This window comes from Vipera ursinii, assembly GCF_947247035.1.
Source record: "Vipera ursinii genome assembly, chromosome: 3".
Classification (NCBI taxonomy): domain Eukaryota; kingdom Metazoa; phylum Chordata; class Lepidosauria; order Squamata; family Viperidae; genus Vipera; species Vipera ursinii.
Window position 1 is genome coordinate 187,580,087 of NC_139516.1, and position 19,362 is coordinate 187,599,448.

The 19,362-nt window shown below is 36.6% G+C and overlaps 2 protein-coding genes across 4 annotated transcripts in view; one reads left to right on the forward strand and one right to left on the reverse strand.

The window, feature by feature from the left end:
* Positions 1–51: 51 nt before the first annotated feature.
* Positions 52–6,273, reverse strand: RBM12B (RNA binding motif protein 12B). 3 transcript variants are annotated; one of them, XM_083360792.1, is made up of 3 exons: positions 6,255–6,273; positions 3,377–3,422; positions 52–2,822 (listed from the first exon to the last, which is right to left on the reverse strand). In XM_083360792.1, exon 3 carries the CDS (start codon positions 2,792–2,794, stop codon positions 494–496), a length of 2,301 nt encoding a protein of 766 aa, XP_083216918.1. In that variant the 5' UTR covers positions 2,795–2,822; positions 3,377–3,422; positions 6,255–6,273; the 3' UTR covers positions 52–493. The 3 variants fall into 3 exon arrangements, with proteins under 3 accessions (XP_083216918.1, XP_083216917.1, XP_083216919.1); XM_083360791.1 differs by lacking the exon at positions 6,255–6,273 and adding an exon at positions 5,956–6,246; XM_083360793.1 differs by lacking the exon at positions 6,255–6,273 and adding an exon at positions 6,101–6,237.
* A 2,302-nt stretch (positions 6,274–8,575) lies between these two features.
* TMEM67 (transmembrane protein 67) overlaps positions 8,576–19,362 on the forward strand; it is a gene marked incomplete at its 5' end in the record, with an annotated part of 35,723 nt that continues 24,936 nt past the window's right edge. The window contains 11 exons of the mRNA XM_083357756.1: positions 8,576–8,750; positions 10,304–10,392; positions 10,503–10,596; positions 11,673–11,772; positions 12,237–12,306; positions 12,918–12,992; positions 13,813–13,875; positions 14,803–14,957; positions 15,053–15,161; positions 16,410–16,496; positions 17,998–18,063. Coding sequence (XP_083213882.1) covers positions 8,576–8,750; positions 10,304–10,392; positions 10,503–10,596; positions 11,673–11,772; positions 12,237–12,306; positions 12,918–12,992; positions 13,813–13,875; positions 14,803–14,957; positions 15,053–15,161; positions 16,410–16,496; positions 17,998–18,063 — 1,083 coding nt within the window. The remainder of the gene's footprint in view (positions 8,751–10,303; positions 10,393–10,502; positions 10,597–11,672; positions 11,773–12,236; positions 12,307–12,917; positions 12,993–13,812; positions 13,876–14,802; positions 14,958–15,052; positions 15,162–16,409; positions 16,497–17,997; positions 18,064–19,362) is intronic.

Genomic DNA, 19,362 nt, shown 5'->3' on the forward strand with positions numbered 1-19,362 from the left:
AATTGCAAGATATTACTGCTACGAATAAGCAAGGCATCAATGACCCACATATTTCAGTGCATGTACTTTTATTTTGAAAGAAAAGCTGAGCTGACATTAACAAAACATTCAAACTATCACTGAGAATTAACAATGGACAAGAATCCTATGGATTTAAGTTAATATATACAAGGATGACACAACCTATGCTTTTGAACAACTCTGAAAATACAATGTTTTACATCAAACCATATTTAGATAAACTGCAAATATACATGCAGCAGAGGGATGAAATACGTGTTAAATTTCACATTTCAGCTATGCGTATTTTAAAGTTAACTTGTCAGAACTATCAGGTTGATCCATTATTTTTAAAAAATCAATTAAAAATGCTGCAATTTTAAAATAAGACTTAACGCTTTATAATGCTTAACATTTTGGGGTGTCTTCATTTTCCAAGTAAAAAAATTTGAATTATGAAATAATACTGTATATTTCTTTATCTCATTTTCACCTATACCAAGGTTAATCTAATTTTGCGCTGGCCAATTGGCCTATGGTTCAGTTCATTAATAGCAGCCTCTGCCTCTTTGTAATTTACTAGAGCAATGATTGCTTCACCAGAAAACATTCCATATTCATTGTGCTGAACAGAAAGAGATTCTGGTATAATTTTATAGCCATGGAAAAAATCCAGAATTTCATTAGGAGAAGCTCGAAATGGTATATTTTTTAATTTGACCAATGTTACAGAATCTGAGCCACCACCAAAGTTAGAATCAGGCATAAAGTGCCTATCGGAAAAATTTTCAGGAATACCATCACCAAATTCTTTAAATGAGGGAGGACCTCTATCGGATGAATAGATAAAATCATCAGACAGGCTTCGATAATCACCTTCCTGCACAGGTCCTTGTGAATCAACAGAGTAAAAGTTTTCATCTCTTTCGCGTGTATGGTGATGCCCTTGCATCTTTTCATTAGATGCTGGTGAAATATTAATACCAAACTTTTGCATTTGCTCCTCAGGTATACATCTTAAGAGTACCTCTGTCCCCAAAAAGCATCGGCGATTTAAGCTTTCAGCTTTTCGGGCCTGATTTTCTGTCCTGAATTTAACTAGTGCTTCTCCCAGTCCAACTCCTTTGTCATCATAAAGCAAATAAATGTCATTGTCATCAATATTAAATCCTGCAAAGAATTTTTGTACTTCAACATTTGTCACATCAAATGGAAAATTTCTTACATACACACACGTCTTTGAGCCAAGGTATCCATCTTGATTTTTATCCTTTACATGGTGATATCCTTCTGGTGATCCAATTAACTCTAGGACTGTTCTTTTGGAAACAGGGAAAATGTAAACTTGCCGACCAAAAAGATCAAGCTTGTGATGATTCAGTGCTGATGTATATGCTCCTTCTGATCTGAACATAACAACTGCATCCTTGATTCTTGCCTCATTATCATGTGATTTTAGAAAAGTAATGTCCTTGTTCACTAAAGTTAGCTCCTGAAAGAACGCCCGCAAGTCTTTCTTTTTAACAGCAGCAGATAGATTTTTAAGATGTATGTAATATTCCTTGCTCTGGGGTGAACGGGACTGCCTTGGAGCAGAGAAAGGTGAGTTAGAGTGGGTTCTAACCCTCCTTGGAGACCTTGAATGGGTACTTGCTGTGATCCTCCTGGGAGAATGTGAACGCATAGGTTCCATGACCCTCCGTTGTGGTGACCTTGAACCATTGCGTGCCATGACCCTCCGTGGAGGAGACCTTGATCCAGTGTGTGCCATAACCCTTTCTGGAGATCTTGAATAGGCATGAGCCATAACCCTTTGTGAAGGAGATTTTGAATAGCTGCGTTCCATAATCCTCCATGAGGGAGACCTTGAATTAACCTGTGGTCCTACTCTACGTGGTGGAGTTCTGGATCGGGTACGTTTCCTTGAAAACAAATAGCTTGGCTCTCTTTTTGAATATTCTATGTTTGAAAAATAATGTCCTTTATTTGAATTTTGTTGAAAGTGGAAAGAATTATCTATCTTCTCATCTATCTTGCCACCATACTTAATCCATGTTTCTTCCTTGGAGGGACGTACTTCTATAAACCGTGAACCCATATAATTCCTATCCCGTTGCAGTCCTTTCATGGCATCACTTACTGTAGCAAATTTGACAAAACCATCTCCATTGATTTGACCATTGGTTTTTAACATAAGTATCTTCTCCACTTGTAATCCAGAAAAGAAATTGAGCACATCATCTTCTGTTGAAGAATAAGGCATACCACGTATGAATAAATATAACCTATCAGATTTAGACACTTCCTTCCTAGGCTGGTTAAAATTTGATTTTGAAATATTTATATTGGCATTTCGAGGGCCACCAGAATGAAACTCATCCTCCAAAGGAACCCTGGAATCATGGCTAGATTTACCAAATCCCTTTTTAATGACTTGAACTATATTTGAAAGGTTGCCAACATCAGATGTTCCTGGATTATTAGGACCTGTCCGCCTATCTCCTACTCCTCTTCCACCACGATCAAATCTTTTCCTATTAATTTCTATTATGTTCTGCATTTCTGTCTTGCTACTAAGAAAGAACTGTATACGTGAATCCTTGATAAATCCTCCTGAATAGCTCATTGCTTGTCTGGCATCTTCATCTGTTGCAAATATAATAAAAGCTTCCCCCTTTTCTCCTCCAATAATATGTACACCTCCATCAGGAATATTCAATCCTGAGAAGAAACGACGAATATCTGCAGAACCCGCAACAAGAGGAAGTCCCTGTAAACGGATGACTACAGCCATTTTGAGCTCAACCCACAGCAAAAATCACCTGTGGATAAAAAGGCATACATGATAACAAGCCTTTAGTATACTGGAAGAATGCTAGGCCTACGCTACACCATTTAAAACAAAACAAAAAGAAATCCTGCCATTATTGAAAGAATAACTCCTACATTTCAAATCATACAACCTAATTTAATCTGAATGTTTATAAACACTGGCCAGTCTGAAATAAGTGTACAGTTCCCAATAATATTCTCAATCAAAAGCACCAATGTCATTCATAACATCTAAAATAAAAGCTATCGAAGCTTTCACAGCATCTTATAAAATCCAGTAAAAGAAAACATCGTTTTCCATTATCTGACATTCTGAACTACTTTGATCAAAAAGATGTCATATCACTTCCAAGCAATAATGAAGTTTAAGTATTTTCTGTCAGGCCGGCTCATCTCATAAAGAATTAAGTTCAGTAATCTTTTTCTCCATGTTTATTCTTTCCTATGATTAGATAGCCAACTGGACATCTTCCTTTCCAGTCATCAGCTTGGATGAAAAGCCATCAAATCTGACAATATAAACATCAAGCTTTCAGAAGCTTACCTGGTTCTTCTTAGAAGGCCTGATAAAGGCTGTGAAATCAACTTAACTGTGGAAAGAAAATGAAACAAAATTAATGGCCAAGAAGCAGATTTACATTTTAAGCCACATTCAGTGGGATATCCAGAACTATGGTGAACATTAACAACCCAGTAAGAAATAAAAAAAATAAGTTGTTCTGTTCCTTTCCTATTCCAGAGATGTACCAAAAAAACCAGGATTTGTGAATTTCTGTTGTATAGTATCTTGTTTTTCACATGTTTTGAGAGGTTCATTATGTTCTCTACTTAAAACTGATGTCAGCAACAATGATATGAGATTGATCTTCATATTTTGATACTGGTAAAAAAATCCAATTAAAAATATTCTTTTCATCAATGTCCTCAGTCCTTGAAAGTTCCACCCAAAAAAGGTAAGTGTCCAATTGTTCTAACATGATTTTCTTTTACAGAACATAGCAGAATGTTAATCAAAAATTGAATAAGTGACCAAATTAAGGAAACATATTCCAACTGCAGAAATTCCAGGAAAATATACTGATGATATACCAATTTCCCCATAAAGCTTGCTGTGCCAATATGAATCCAGAGGAATCCAGTATGTTAGAATAACTTTGAATTTAGAAGATAAGTACCTTGCAGAGGAGTACACATGTAATGACTATATGCAGAAATAGATTCACACAGCACTTGTAATACCCATATTTCACAAGTTCCAGAAAAAGAAAATAACAGAAAAACTACAAACCTAAATAACCTTAGAAAAGTAAAGCTCCACTAAGCTCATCAAAGTCCACTTATGAACGTACACAGTACTGCAGTTTCAGTATCAAAGACCTAATACAATATCAAATACATGGAAGGAAATGTATTCAATTTAATAGTCTATTAATAGAATATTAATATCAGAACCCAAATTACATATATCTTATGTAGAAGTTTTAAGGCTGTAAACAATGATAAAATATACTAAACATTCAAATCTGTCACTATGCTTAAAACCAAACTACTTTCTCCAAACCCTACAAAAGTATGGCACATCCATCTTTCTTTTTAAAGACCTAATTTGTAAGGTCCAATCCACTTCACTGAAAACAATGGCAACTAATCTAGGGACATGAATAACAACTTGTTCAAAAAGCTTACATTAACAAATGCAAATTAGCCAACTACAACTGTTACTAGCATTGGGCATCTCAATTTTTCCCCTGAAAGTGAATAATAAACAACTAGATCCAAACAAAAATTGACAGCATTATATCCTGCCCTTTATTTCCAAAAGAGGTCTACCAAGCAATGAAAAAGCCTTCAGGAATTCCAACTAAGGTAAAATTAACAATTATTAACATTTCAATTCCTGACTGTCAAGTACAACTAAGACACATATACATTAATCTGGTAACAAAATGAGAAAAACATATATATCAAACAAGGAGTTCAGGAATTCAGTAAAACGTATTTCTGAGAAGATTAGTAAGCTTTAAAACTCCTTCTAAAAACCAATTGAATACTGTAGTTAACCACATGTCAAAACCCTCCAATCCTCTATGGACCCGTTTATATTATACAATTGCCTACAGAGGATGAACATCAGCTGAAGTGGTTTATTTATGTTTTTGCAGTTAAAATATACACACTACATTTTATTCTTGTGTAATCCATATGTGAATTCAAGCGAGCAAGCATTGATTCTTGTTAAAACAGGCACATTCATTCCTATCCATTCAATGGCTGCTGGAGTAATGCCTGGTTGACTCTTTCCCAGGAAGATAGTTGCAAAGATTTATTCCTCTAGAGAATGCAGAGTATAGAACTCTGGAATATGAGGCATGACTTCCGTGATTGTAATCCTGGTAGAAAAAATACATCGTAAAAAGACCAGGTGGGGAGAAAAAGCATGTCTTCTCTAGCAATTATCAATTACCCATTCCTTTCCAAAGATACGTTGACTAAGATGAGATCAGAAATACCCATCGAGATAGAAATCAATCGGTAGAACAAGCTTGCGACTCCGGAGTTTCTTCATCTTGTACAGCGTCTACATGCAAATTCAGTTTCTAGTATCGTCCAACTCACTCCTCGGGAAAACGTTCGGAATGATCCAATATTCTCAGGAATGTGCCGTTTAAACCAGCGAAAGAAAATACAAGAACTACGAGAACTTCCGTAGCGTGTTCAATCCTGAAACGACCTTCCGACACAGAACCAGAGCGATTTTTTCCAAGCACGCCAGACAGTTGTTTTTTTTTTCCCATCCCCCTCGTAAAGGAGAAAGAATTCACTTTCGGAGAATTGTTTAAACGCCTCAATATGTTATCAAAACACTGAAGAGCAAACTCCTCGGCATCACCGTCCCCGCAGCAGGAGCTGCCCGGACAGTGCTCAACGCCTTTGCCACCCACCCCGTCATTTATCCATACCACTTGCCGACCTCGGTGGGTCTCTCAACTCAAGAGCACAGAGAAAATACGGCATGCCAAGTGCAGCTTAGACGCTATCCTCGAAGCCAGCAATCCCACAAACACATACGCACACACACGGAAACCCGTAACAATGACCCCTTCGCGTTTCAGTTCTACTAACCAGGCCCCTGGGAGTCGAAAGAGGCCTTGAAAGCGCCTCAGCTCCGTAATTTCCCGCGGGAAAGAAGAGCCGAACCCCGCGCTTGCTTTAACAGGTCATGAGGCAACCGCCGCAGCCTCTTCCCTCTGCTCTCGGGCGCGCCAACCTCTCCGGGTGTCCGTCAGGAAACCGGCTGCGGGCGTCTTGCCCTCTCAAAAAATACGGTGCGCCCCCCGCTTCGACCTTCCGAAGCGAGAAAAGACCGATTCGCAATCGACAAAATGGCAGCCGCGCTTCCGCTCCAGCTTCCCGCGTCCCACCTCAGCAAAGCCATCGAGCGCGACTTTCGGTGCGCAGGCTCAGAGTGATATTCTAAACGCATGCGCCATGTCCCGGAAGTGCAAAATGTGGTCAGGAATTCGATTTGCCCAGTCGTTTTCGATCGCCGATAGTACAATTTTTTTTACCTGCAAAAAAAAAATCCGAAAATTTTGTAAAGGGAATAGAAAGGTAGGGAGGATTGAAAGATGGCAACTTTTGTTAGCAGTCCGATGGCACGTAGAATAGCGTTTTGCACGGGACTAGAAAATTTAGCATAATATAAACATTAACTCCATTTGGCCTCCTAGGGTTTTCTTAAATACAACTCAGAATTTTTTTTAAAAAAAATGAGCTATTTATTCAAGTAATGCGTAACAATGTGTATAATGCCATCATCATGAAAACCAAAGAGCTTTGATTTCAAATAGGTTTATGATTTCATGTGAGTGATTTTTATCCATTTTAATGCAGTGCTCTTCTCTGTGTGAATATGAAAAAAATTATTTCGTTGATATTTTTGAGCTTAGATTTGAATAGTATTGTGATATAGATCAAAGGTCCCCAACCTTTTGGGCACGAGGGACTGGTTCCATGGAGAAAGATTTTTCCACAGAAGGGAGAGCGTGTAGTTTTGTGTGCTGCCTGCATCCCATGGATGGGATTTTGCTTGTTTGTGCAGACCAGTTGTTGGCATGCCGCGGCCCAGTACCAGTCCAAAGACCAGGATTTGGGGACCCCTGATATACATTGATGGTGGTGGTGATGTTATCCATTCAGTCATATCTGATTCTTGACACTTCTGTGGGCCAGGTTTCTCCATGTGTTCCAATCATCATTAAAAAAGACAAAACTCTTCTACATATAAACATCTAACATCCAAAGTGATGAAGCAACCAATCATGCTGTTTCAAAAACTACACTAGAAAGTCCTTGACTTATGTTAACAGTTGGGAACATAATTGCTAAACTGTGCTTGCTAAGCAAGTCACACCCCATTTTACCAACCCTTTCTGACTGTGTTATGCAAATCACTGAAACGGTTAAGTGAATCACGCTATCATTAAACGAACGCAGCTTTCCCCATTTATTTTACTTATCAAAAGCTGACTGAGAAGGTTAGAAATGGCAATCATGTGACCGTGGGATGTTGCAACCATGATAAATACCAGTTGCCAAATGCCCCAGATGTGACTATGGCAAGGATGCAACAATTGTAAATGCAAAGACCAGTCATAGATCATTTTTTCAATGCCACTGTATCTTCAAATAGTTATGAAATGAATAGTTGTAAGTCAAGGACCATTTGTATAGCAGGGGTTCCCAACAGGGTGTGCGAGACGATATTCCAGGAGATGCAAAAACTTGGGTTTAGAAGTTTAAAAATTATACTGTATTTGCATAATTCATTATTTCGAACTTTTATAAAGGGTGCAAGCGTTCTATTGATGCGGGGTATAGAAAAGGGGAGCCGCTGCTCTATAGGAATAGGAAATTCAATGCATCTGGAGGTTTCAGTATCCTGGTGGGCAGTTATGTTCTCCAGCTGGTTATAAAATAATTTTATATTTAAATTTATAATATTACAATAAGCATTTTTATAATACATTTTTTTAAAAAAATATGTGTTGCATCAACAAATCATTTTTGATTTTGCCAGTTGTAATAGCCAATTAGAAATAGATTCAAAATCATTACCTGGAAAATGTGTTACTGCAAAACACTACAAAGTACATAAGTAAGTACATAATCCCTTACATAGAAGTATTTAAAATTACTGGAAATTGCTCAGAAATTATTACACCAAAAAAGCTGTGAAAATGAAAGCTAAATTTAATAAAATTTTGTAACCATCCATTTCATCATATAATGATGTCCTAATACCATCATCTGTATAAGTGATGTTGACAATGTTTTTTTTCTATTTGAGATCTCATAGGTAACAAAACAAACTATATGCACCATATTCTCAAATAGTGTTTTTTTAAATGCAATTTTTTTTTCCAATTCAACAAAAATAACATGGGGGCAAGAAGTGCAGATTATGATTTAATTTTCATGGACTGCTATTCACTCATCAAATGACTGAAATTTAATCTTCAATCGCAAGGGTTCCATTTAAAATTGAACCTCATCCATCTTTCATTGAATGAGCCGCAGGACCTCTCTCTGCTTTGCGGGATATAGAGTTGGAAAAAGTGATCGTCTATACTCCTGAGATTTTTTTTTTTAACCCTCTTGGCGTTCCGTAGTTCGAGTTTCAAACCCGCCTTTCCAACAGGGAATTCTCGATAGGGTGGGCGGGGTCGAGGTTTGAGTAGCCATGGCGACGCTGCGGCGGTGGCTTGCCGCGGCGCTGGTGATGCTCCCCTTGAGCGCGGGCCGCGGCTTTTTCCTCCCATTGCGCGACCCACAAAGCTGCGCTGGGACTCAGTACTTCGATATCGCCAGCTTGGACTGCCGGCGTTGTGGGGAGTTCCAGAAGCAAAGCGCTCAGGGTGAGACTACCTAAAGCAGGGGTCTTCAAACTTGGCCCTTTTATGACTTGTGGACTTCAACTCCCAGAATTCCTCAGCCAGCTTTGCTGGCTGAGGAATTCTGGGAGTTGAAGTCCACAAGTCATAAAAGGGCCAAGTTTGAAGACCCCTGACCTAAAGGCTCAACCGGATGGAAGATGGAGCTTTTTAAAAGGTTCATTCAGACGTTGCGCTGAATTCAGTGGACCTGCTTGAACATAGCGCGTGTAGAATTGCATGTTCATTTATTTCCACCCAAAAAGCAGATAATAGTTGTGCTTGATTACTTACCATCTTCCGGTCATTATGTAGCTAACGGTCAGATCAGGAAGAGTAGCTGCTGCTCGTCATTGGATCGCCTACAGGGAAAAGAATACATATAACCACAGGGATAAATTAAAGATGGTGAAATTGCTTTAAAGTGTGTTTATTAAGAAGCAAATTATTTGTCAATAGAGGGACGTATCCCCGCATAATACGAACAGCAAGCCTGATATTCTCTAGTTCTTGCTTCATACTGAGGGTGTGTGAATAAATAGAAGCAGGGCTTTTTTTTCTCATTGAATGCTCAGAACGGAGTTCCGGCACCTTTTTTGAATGGAACCTTGTAGGGTAGGCAAAGCGGGTTGTATGACATGTGTGAGTTCCGGCACCTTTTTCTTTTACAAAAAAAGCACTGAATAGAAGTAGTCATCAGGTGCCATATATTTTACTGGAGCTAGATCTTTTGTACAGTCATTCTCTATCGAGACAGAGAAATACTAAATGCTGGTATTATTGGACAAATGCCAACTATTATGCCATTAAGAGACTGAAATTGCTGTAGTACATAGAAGAACAATTAGAAGTAAGTGAAAGTTTCATTATCTACTCAGAACCATCTTGGCTCACTTTCTGTCTGGATGGTGGCCAGGCATCCTTATTTAGCTCTGGAGATTGCACACATTCTTACATTTAAGCCCTATCTTCCATTAATCTTGAGCACTATAATTGGAAGAGAAAGTAAAGTAACTTCTCCCAACTGCTATAAACTGTAGGTTCTTTCCATGCCAAATAAAGAAGGCATCTGGGTAGAAGAGACGAAACTTAATCCTCTTTCCATCTATTGATTCATCTCTCTATCAATGGATTCCCACTAGTAGGGAAGGACGGTGGAGACCCGCTGAAGGCACCTTGTTAAGAACATTTCAAAATCTGACTGTCAGTCCTCTCAGCATTTTTGGGATGTCAAGATAACCTCTTTTTTCAGGTTTGACTCTAGTACTGAAATCTGCTAGAGAATACCTACTGTCAAACCAAAATTCTACCAGGAAACATGAAGATTACTTTAGAAAAATGATTCCAATTTATTTCTTTAATTTATATAGTCATCCACCTCTTAATTGCTTCTCTGGGCAACGAACATAAAATATTTAAAACCTTAAAAACTTTTAAAGGCAATATATGTAGACAAATTTAAGAGATCTCTTTCAGTCATATCCTTATTAAATATTTTAATTTGAAGCATATAATACAAGATATTGTGTATTTTTCAGGTACATCATGTGATTGTCTTCCAGGATTCAAGAAAGTTTTTGATAAAGATGGAACAGCTATTATGTGTGAAAAATGTCCAGAAACTATGGTAAAATCAACCTAAAATATTTCTATTAGAAAAAGTAGGTAGATTAACTTTATTTTTTCTACACCATAAGCTTTAAAGTGAGTTTTAAATACTTTTATTCTTTCATTTAGAGTGGAGTTACTCAAGATGGATGGGACTGCATTACTTGTCCCAGTGGCTTAACTATAGAAGGAAAATGTATATGCGCTAATAATGAGATTTTAGGTAAGAATTTTATAGTTGTTTTCTGTTTGTTTATTTTTCCAGGTAAATATGTAGAAAGTTACATGTGAGATATACTTTAACATTTTAGTTCAGTGAACACATGAAAAATTGTAAAGTTTTATTTATTCCAGGAACAAAATGGATATAATTATGTATTTAAATTTGTGTTTTTAAAAAATAAAACAATTCATATGTGTTTTTTCAGATCCACTATTCCAAATAATTACTGAATGTAAATTTTATGGCTATTTCCTTACTTACTTATCTAAAATAAAAATCTCATTTAGAAATCACTGATAGTTTTACAGGAAAGCAAACCTGCTCTGTTATATAAGCTGTCAATGTCTTTGATTGAATGGTTTTCAGGATCTTCTTCTGAGCTCTTTATTTTCCCAAATTGAAAATAAAATATTTTCTCTGAAAATATGTTCTTCTTCTGAATTTACACTTTTGTTGCAAGTTAGATTATGATACCATTTTTCTCTTTGATGAAAGTTGCAACATAGAATAGTGTTGAGAGAGACTTACAACATAGCTTTTGTTGTTACATAATTAAATATAAAGTTTCCTTTTAAAACATGTTAGTTGATTTTTCCCCTTAAAATAACTGGTATTAATAAATGATCAAGCACTTCCATATTTACAAAAAGTTATTTTTTCATTATTCAGTGTAATTTGAATAATGGACTGAAGGGGTTTTAATTTAATTTAAATTTAATTTTAATTTTAATTTGTTTAATTAAATTAAATTAAAATTAAATTAAATTGTGGGCTAGTCTTAATTTAATTTATTTTAAAGTGTACTTATTTGTATTGTTTTAACTCGCCCTGTAAACCGCCCTGAGTCCTTTGGGAATAGGGCGGTATATAAAATCAAATAAATAAATAAATAAATTTCTGGAAAGTTCATGACCAAGAGGTCCAAATTGGGAGTCATGTATTAAGCGATGTCAACTGAATTTTCTGGATTTGCTCTTTTTAAATATACATTTTAAATATACATGCATTACCCACTATATTTAAGTATAATGTATCTATTCTAAGATTATTACTAATAGTCTTATAATTTTTTTAAGTGGAAAGAAATATTAATGGTTCACTACTGAAAGCTGCATTATGTGTTCAGTGTGATGGAAAGGAACAGTCGTTTTCAATTGCAAATGCATTAAATAACATGTAAGTATATTATTTATATAAGATGTATATTGGATTAGGAAACGACATTTGCCTTTCTTATTTATTCTCATTAAATTTGCACAATTGAAGAAACTAATTTATATTTGCCAAATGTAAAGATTTCAAAGTGTTTCCGCTTTTAAAAATGTATTGGGCTGACTCAGGAATAAGACTTTTACCTTCCCTCTCCCCTTTCATTCAATTGTGTCCTCCTTTGAAGGCAATTCTCATTATTTTGCTAAAAGGGAAAAAAGTCAGTGAAAACTTGTTCTATTTCCAAGCTGACTTTTCAACATTGATTTAACTCTAGTGCAGTACTCAGCTTTACCATGATACCATGACACTGAGAGATACTGCATCTATTCATGTTGCTTATTAACTTAAGAACCATTGTATCCTTTATTTAAGGTTATTTAGTGTTAAACCCTATGTGCATTCTTCACAATTCATTCTATCTTTTGTAGGTGCAAAAGATGTGAACCAACATTCATCAGCGTTAACAAATCATGTAGCTGTTCTGAGCCAAATATTTTAGTAAGTGTAACACATAGCAGATAATAAAAACAGCTGCTTTCAATGTTATTTGGGCACCGAGGAGGGGTATAAATTTAATAAGTAATAATAGTTCATTGTACTGAATATGGAGAAGCTTGTTCACATAAGTTGCCTGCATCTACTTTTCACCGGTTCTCCTAGAATCGTGGAGGAACCATTTAATCTTTCAGGTCCAGACCATTTGTAGTGCAGCAACCCTACTGCAACCTCCTGCTACTTCGTATGACACTCCCAATTTGTTGGAGTTTTTACAGGACATACATGGGACTATGGTAGAAGGGATAGGAATTAGGTTTTGCATGCCTAAATATGAATTAGACTGCTATACTAAACCTAGATATCAGTGGAATGTTCACTAAAATGAGACACACATGTCCTCCCAAATTCTTTCCTCAAACAGCTTTGCATGGGAGATAGGAAAGGACACTCAAATAAATGGTGAATTACTGAAATTCAAGTGGCTGGCTTTCTGAATTGCATCTATTGTTGGATCTTCAGTGTAAAAGAAACTTTCTTATTTTATCTAGGTTAAGACCTCTACCTTTAAAATAGATATGTTCATGACAAGATTTATTGATTTTCAATTTCAGACAGGAAGTTTATGTTTTACAAGCACTGGAAATTTCCCTCCAAAGGGAATTACAACTGTTCGATTTGGAAAGCTAGTAAGTTATAGTCACATTTTTATATGAGATTACAAAAGCATTGCACTCAGGGCGTAAAACAATTGTTGATTTTAAGCTCCTAAAACTACATAAATACATCATTTTTACCCAGGGCATATTAATATAAAAGCTAAGTTTAATATGCAGCAGCACCATAGACACGAGTCAAAAGAAGCTATTTGAACTTGTAATCCAATTTAGTGCAGAAATCTGTGTGAAAACATCAGTGTCATATAACTTTCCAGCCTCCATTTGATGCATCTAGTGAATGAAAATACACCATTAGATTTGATTTTACTAATGAATTTTCTTACCATTAAGTAAGAAACTTGATACTGTAAGATTTCCTCTAACGTTCATTCGGAAGCTGTCTTCCTATAAATCTGTATTCAAAGTCTTGACAGCCTTTCAGGTATTTGAGAAGTGCTATTAAATTTAATTTTGGTTACTATCAAGTCAAGTGTTGCTGATTCTTCGAAGGAAAAAGTCATCAGAGTACAGTCTTTCCTATACCTGGGACTGACTTAAGAGCCGATGTTTATAGAATTATACTAAGATATCTTTAACATGCATGCAAATTCATTAGAGAAGTCAACGATGCTAGGAATGGTTGGTGGAACAAAAAGAAGGGACAAGCAAAGAACATGCTGGCTTGGTAACATTAAAGCTGATACAAAGATTAACATTCAACAACTGAAAGAAGCTGTGCTTGACAGAGCAGCAGTGAGAGCACTTGCCTATAAAGTCACTAAAAATTAGATATGACCGAATGGTTAAAACAACAACAAACCTGTAACAATTTGAACCGTTCCATTTCTAGGGCATCACATTGAGATCAGAATGGTTTTATAAAAATCTGCAAGCATCAGCAGCTGCTTGCTGGGTATGTATTAATTTTCTTTTAGAACAAAATTAATGATAAACATTTCTAATCCATGTAATTTATACAGCTCTGAAGTTTTATAGTAGCAGTTGGGACCAAAATTTCCATTACTTATCAACGCAGTCATAAAGCGTAATGTCACATCCCAGCATCCCTGTGGTCATGTGATCACAATCTGAGCTCTTGCCAACAGGCTCACACTTAGGACCAGATACAGGGCCCTGTGGTCATATGGTAGCCATTTGCAACCTTCCGTGCCAGCTTCCCCAGAAAGTCAGTGGGGAAGCCAGCACGAATGGGCACAAGTTGCTTAGCTAAGTCATCTTCACACATGCACCTTGCCTCAGGGCTTTTAGCTCACATTGCCTTGGCCACCCACACAGCCTGTGTACCCTCCATGCCTGCCTTGCACCTCTGTGTACCCTCCCCAAACCTTGTCAAACCTCTCTCATGCGCCCTCTCCAATTCTTATCACACCTCCCTTGCACCCACATGCACCCCATTCTACCCTACCCTACCCTGCAGCAGCCTCTTACCTACCTGCCAACTTGCTTACAAGCCACCTGGGACTTGCAGCTACTTGCTAGCATCCCCACTAACTTGGTTGTGATAAGTCAGCAGAAGGAGGCCTCGCCTCAGAACCATTGGATTCGGTTAATGATGGCAACTGGGATGATTTAGGGATTGCCATCACTAAACAATGCAGTCACGCTTTACGACCACATTGCTTAGCGATAGAAATTCTATTATTGATTGCATTGTAAGTCAAGGACTAACTGTATGGAGCATAATGTTAGAAAACAACCCATGATATTTTCTTTTGTTCAGAAGGAGGGGCGGGGGACGCATTTTTTTTCTTTTTAATTGTTTTTGTTCTTTTATATAATTTTGCACTCTGTTCCTAATTGATGGCTTATTTTCTTTCAGCTATATTCCAATCTTACATCTTGCCAAGCCTTGGGAAATATGTGTGTTATGAACATGAATAGTTTGAGCTCTGCCACCCCTGATGCATGTGGTTTGTTTCAGTTTGTGTTTGCAAATACGGTTGGACTTGGTACTGTTCATTCAATATCATTTTGGTACGTTGTCTTTGTCCGTCATTCCTTTGAATTATACGCTATATGCTTTTGCCTTAGATAGGTTGCAGTAAACACTATATAATTGTTGTTTGCAGGAGACAGTCTCTACCATGGCTATTCTATGGTGACCAACCAGGCTTAGCATCCCAGGTTCTTGATGGAACGGAGTTTCCTACCAGCTTCACTTTTAAAGGAAAAGACGAGGTAGGTTCCCTGCAGTAAAATTCTACTGTTTCCTGCAATAAAAACTCTCTTTTTTTCAATCTAGACTTCTCCCTGATGTGATTTTGTAGTGATTAATTTACCCAGGTGACTATTTTAATGTATTAGTTCATTTCTTGAGGATAGACTGCTTTTGAATATGTATCTTAAAAATAGAACATGAAAATCCATGTTACAGTTATATTGGAGTTTTTCCATGTAATTTGAAATGACCAAGCTGTTTTTATTTTCAGGTTTCCATTATTTGAAGTGGATGGGAAATTAGCACTGTGCTGGATGAAAACAGCTTATTTATTAGGATTTAATTTTATATAAACTAATTTCATTTCTTCACAGACATATATAAGCTTTTCTGTTGGGGTTTGACTTTTTTTCTTGAAAACAACATTTTAGGCAGGAGAGCATTTGCAGGCATACGTATGGTAGGCAGACATTAATTTTTAATATGTACAATACAAATAATCATGCATTTAAGATCTTAATTAAAAGTTAATATTTCCTCATAACTGTTTTGCTGAGAGAGTTCTATCTCATAGCTTCAGGTCTACATTGGTACATTGTAACACTTCTTTGTATTAAAATTATGGTCATTATTCTTTTTCATATTTTTGAAATAAGAAAATAACTTCTACCTCTCCAAGATAATGTTTCCATATGGTGGGCTACACAGTAGGTGGAGTGGTAGGGATTTATATTTAGTACTTAATTCTTGAAGGGACGCGGTGGCTCAGTGGGTTAGGACGCTGAGCTTGTCGATCAGAAGGTCGGCAGTTTGGCGAATCCCAAGTGCCGCGTAACAGAGTGAGCGCCTGTTACTCGTTCCAGCTTCTGCCAACCTAGCAGTTCGAAAGCACGTAAAAATGCAAATAGAAAAATAGGGACCACTACGGTGGGAAGGTAACAGCGTTCCGTGCGCCTTTGGCGTCTAGTCATGCTGGCCACATGACCACAGAGATGTCCTCGGACAAGCGCTGGCTCTTCGGCTTTGAAACGGAGATGAGCACCGGCCCCTAGAGTCGGAAACGACTAGCACACATGTGCGGGGGAACCTTTACCTTTACCTTTTACTTAATTCTTATGATAGTTTTTCGTATACAGTTGTAAATTTGCAACATGAAATATTAATATTATATTAATAATTAGTAATCTGAATTTCTTTTTCATCTTGCATAAAAGATACGCCTAAGATGCAAGAATCTAGATCTTGAAAGCACCTAATTTTTTTTACAGGATGTAAAATTAAATTTTATTGCAGCTTCATACGATGCAATGGGAAATTTTCTGAAATGGCAACATTTAGAAGATGGCCTTTTGCAGGTAAGGAAAGAGCACATCACCTTGTATTAATTTGGGCTAGGAATATAGGATCAGATTTAGTCAAAACTGTCTATTGAAATCTCATAGAACAAATTTGTCAAAAATGGTTTTGAATAAATTTAAACAGGGCTAGATGTAATGTTTCTTCCTCTCCCATCACCACTACTGCATACTTTGCAGGAACTCAAGAAGGTATGCCAGACCTCCAAAGCAGATACAGGGGTATGCAGAAGGTGGGATGGGGAAGAATGTATTTGAGTCACAGAAGCAGTTCCATGGAGAAAATGATATCATTGATGCATTTCTAATTATGAATCCACATGCTTGCATTTTGAATCCCATCAACATAGTTTCAAAATATAAAGTGTGGCGGCAAAACATTCTATAGCCTTATCATCTAAAATCAGTTCTAGGAAAACGTACAGGTAGTCCTCAACCTATGACTACAATTAGGAGCAGAATTTCTGTCACTCATCATTAAGTTGCATCTGATTTTAAGATCATTTTGCTGTGGTCGTAAGCCAAACACATGCTGATTAACTACATTTGGCTTTCCCCATTGACTTTGCTTGTCAGAAGGCCCCTGAGAAGGCCGCCAATGGCCATCATGTGACTCCAGGGTGCCGAAACCACCATAAATACATACCTGTTGCCAAGCCTCGAATTTTGATCATGGGACTACAGGAAATGCTGTGGCATTAAGAGCTGTGAGAACCAGTTGAAAGTCACTTTTTTCAGCGCTGTCATAACTTTAAACAGTTATTAAACAAAATGGTTTTAAGTTAAGGATTACCTGTAATGGTATGTGGAAATGACCTTGGGAGACCAAGAGGAGGAGCTGCAGAGTGGGCGACCCTCATGTTAAAGATATCTCAGAAGGAGGAGGGCATAGGAAACAATTCAGAAGGGACCCTCTTGAGTTTTCCAAAGAGTAAAAAGGAGAAGAGGAGAGAAATTCCTTAAAACTCTTAATGTCATCTTAGAAAAAAGATAGTGTTGATATCCCTGGTACAGATTAAATTTATGGTGAGCCCCACAAAAGGTACTTAGGGCCCAAATACACATTTCTGACAGCCACACACATGCAATCATGTAACTGCATTTTGGGCACTTAGCAACTGGTCTACATTTAAGGTTTACTTGTTTACTTCCAGATTCCAGCAAAAAAATACTTCAGAGCAAACGATCAGTTCACTTTTTACAACCCTATGTCTGTGTAACAGCTGTCAGAAAAAAAGTTCATAAAATCGGGGGCAGTCACATGATGATCCCCTCGGTGACTGACTTGACTTTTCACCAGGCTCAGTCACAGTCATAAGTCAAAGACTACCTGTAGCGCTTTACGTCAATTAAAAATCCAAAGTGACAAGACTGCATTTTGCATTCATGGAAACATAAACCCTCTATCTTTTTTTAAAAAAAAGGAATGAGTGTAACATTTATTTAAAAATCGGAGAATATTGTTATGAAGAATGCTAACTATTTTATTTTAAAAAAACAGCTTTGTCCAGACACATTAATAAGACTCAATGCTGCTTATAGGTTTGGAACAACTTACCAACAAAAGGTGAGCATTGTTTTTTTTTTTAAGATTCAAAGTATCTACATTAATTAATGCTAGAGAAGAAAGTGAATATCCTATTATTGTGCTTTTTCTAGTGTAAAGCTCCCTGCTCTCATATGGAGTGACAGAAATAAGATTATTCTGGGTTGTCACAGTATGAACACAGTTGAAAATAGTTTGGTATTTATACGGTATTTTGAGATCACGTAAGTTTAACTAAGAAGTGGTAATATACTGCATATTTTGCAGTTCAGAATTTGGTGGTGTTATTGGTTTTTAAGGCATGGCTGAACTCCAAATATATAAAATAAAAGGGCTTTTTAGAATCATCAGGGCATGAAAAATCAGTACTACTTGAAAGTGCATACAAAAACACTATCAACAATTCATTCAGTGTTAAATTTGAGGGTTGTCCTGTTAATTTTTTTTAATTAAAATTATCTAAACAGAAATGAGTAATGATTTTGGAAGTTTAAAGCATAGTATAAAAATACTTAAATAGCAGTTAGAGACAAAAGAGTGGGGAACAAAAGAGGATGGCTGCTTGATTGCTTTTCCTTATACAATTTTTTCTATTTTTAAGTTATTTTTAAATATTTATCTTAAAACATATTAAATCTCATCTTCTGAATTTTCACTTCAATCCTCATCTCAGTGTAAAACGTATCCAACACAAATAACAGCTTTCTTTTTTTAAAAAAAAATCAACATGGACATGTTAACATTACCTTGCTATTATGCAATTGTATTATGCCTTTCTCCTTTTTGTTGTTTTATTTTTATTTATTTATATTTATTTTTCATGGTTTTACTTAACTAATTAAATACTGAAATAGTAACATCACTATTATAAACCTACTGAAATGTTTTTAAAAAACTTATCACATTTTTAAATATTTAATAAATTTAACTTGGTGATGTTAATCATTCTGTTCAACAGCTCATTAGATGAGGCATTAAACATAAAACTGCCAAAAATGTATCATAATGCTGTTAAATAAATCATATCTGAACTGGTGTGGACCGTTGTATTTGCAGTATTTCACTAGCATTATTGTAGCATCAGAAGAAGTTCAGAAAAAGACCACCTTTCCCAATGGAGCAACCTTCCCAGGAGTGCATTGAAAGGGCTTACAGGAACCCCTTGTTGAAGTTTTAGAAATTATCAGAGTTCCTTGATTACAAAAAATAACAAGTTCTTAGTGCTCTCTGACCTTGGTTGTTTTCTTGCAGATGTTTCATTATCCAAACTAGGTAACATTATCAGTGCATAATAGTGAAATGTCAACAAGAAAGTAACCA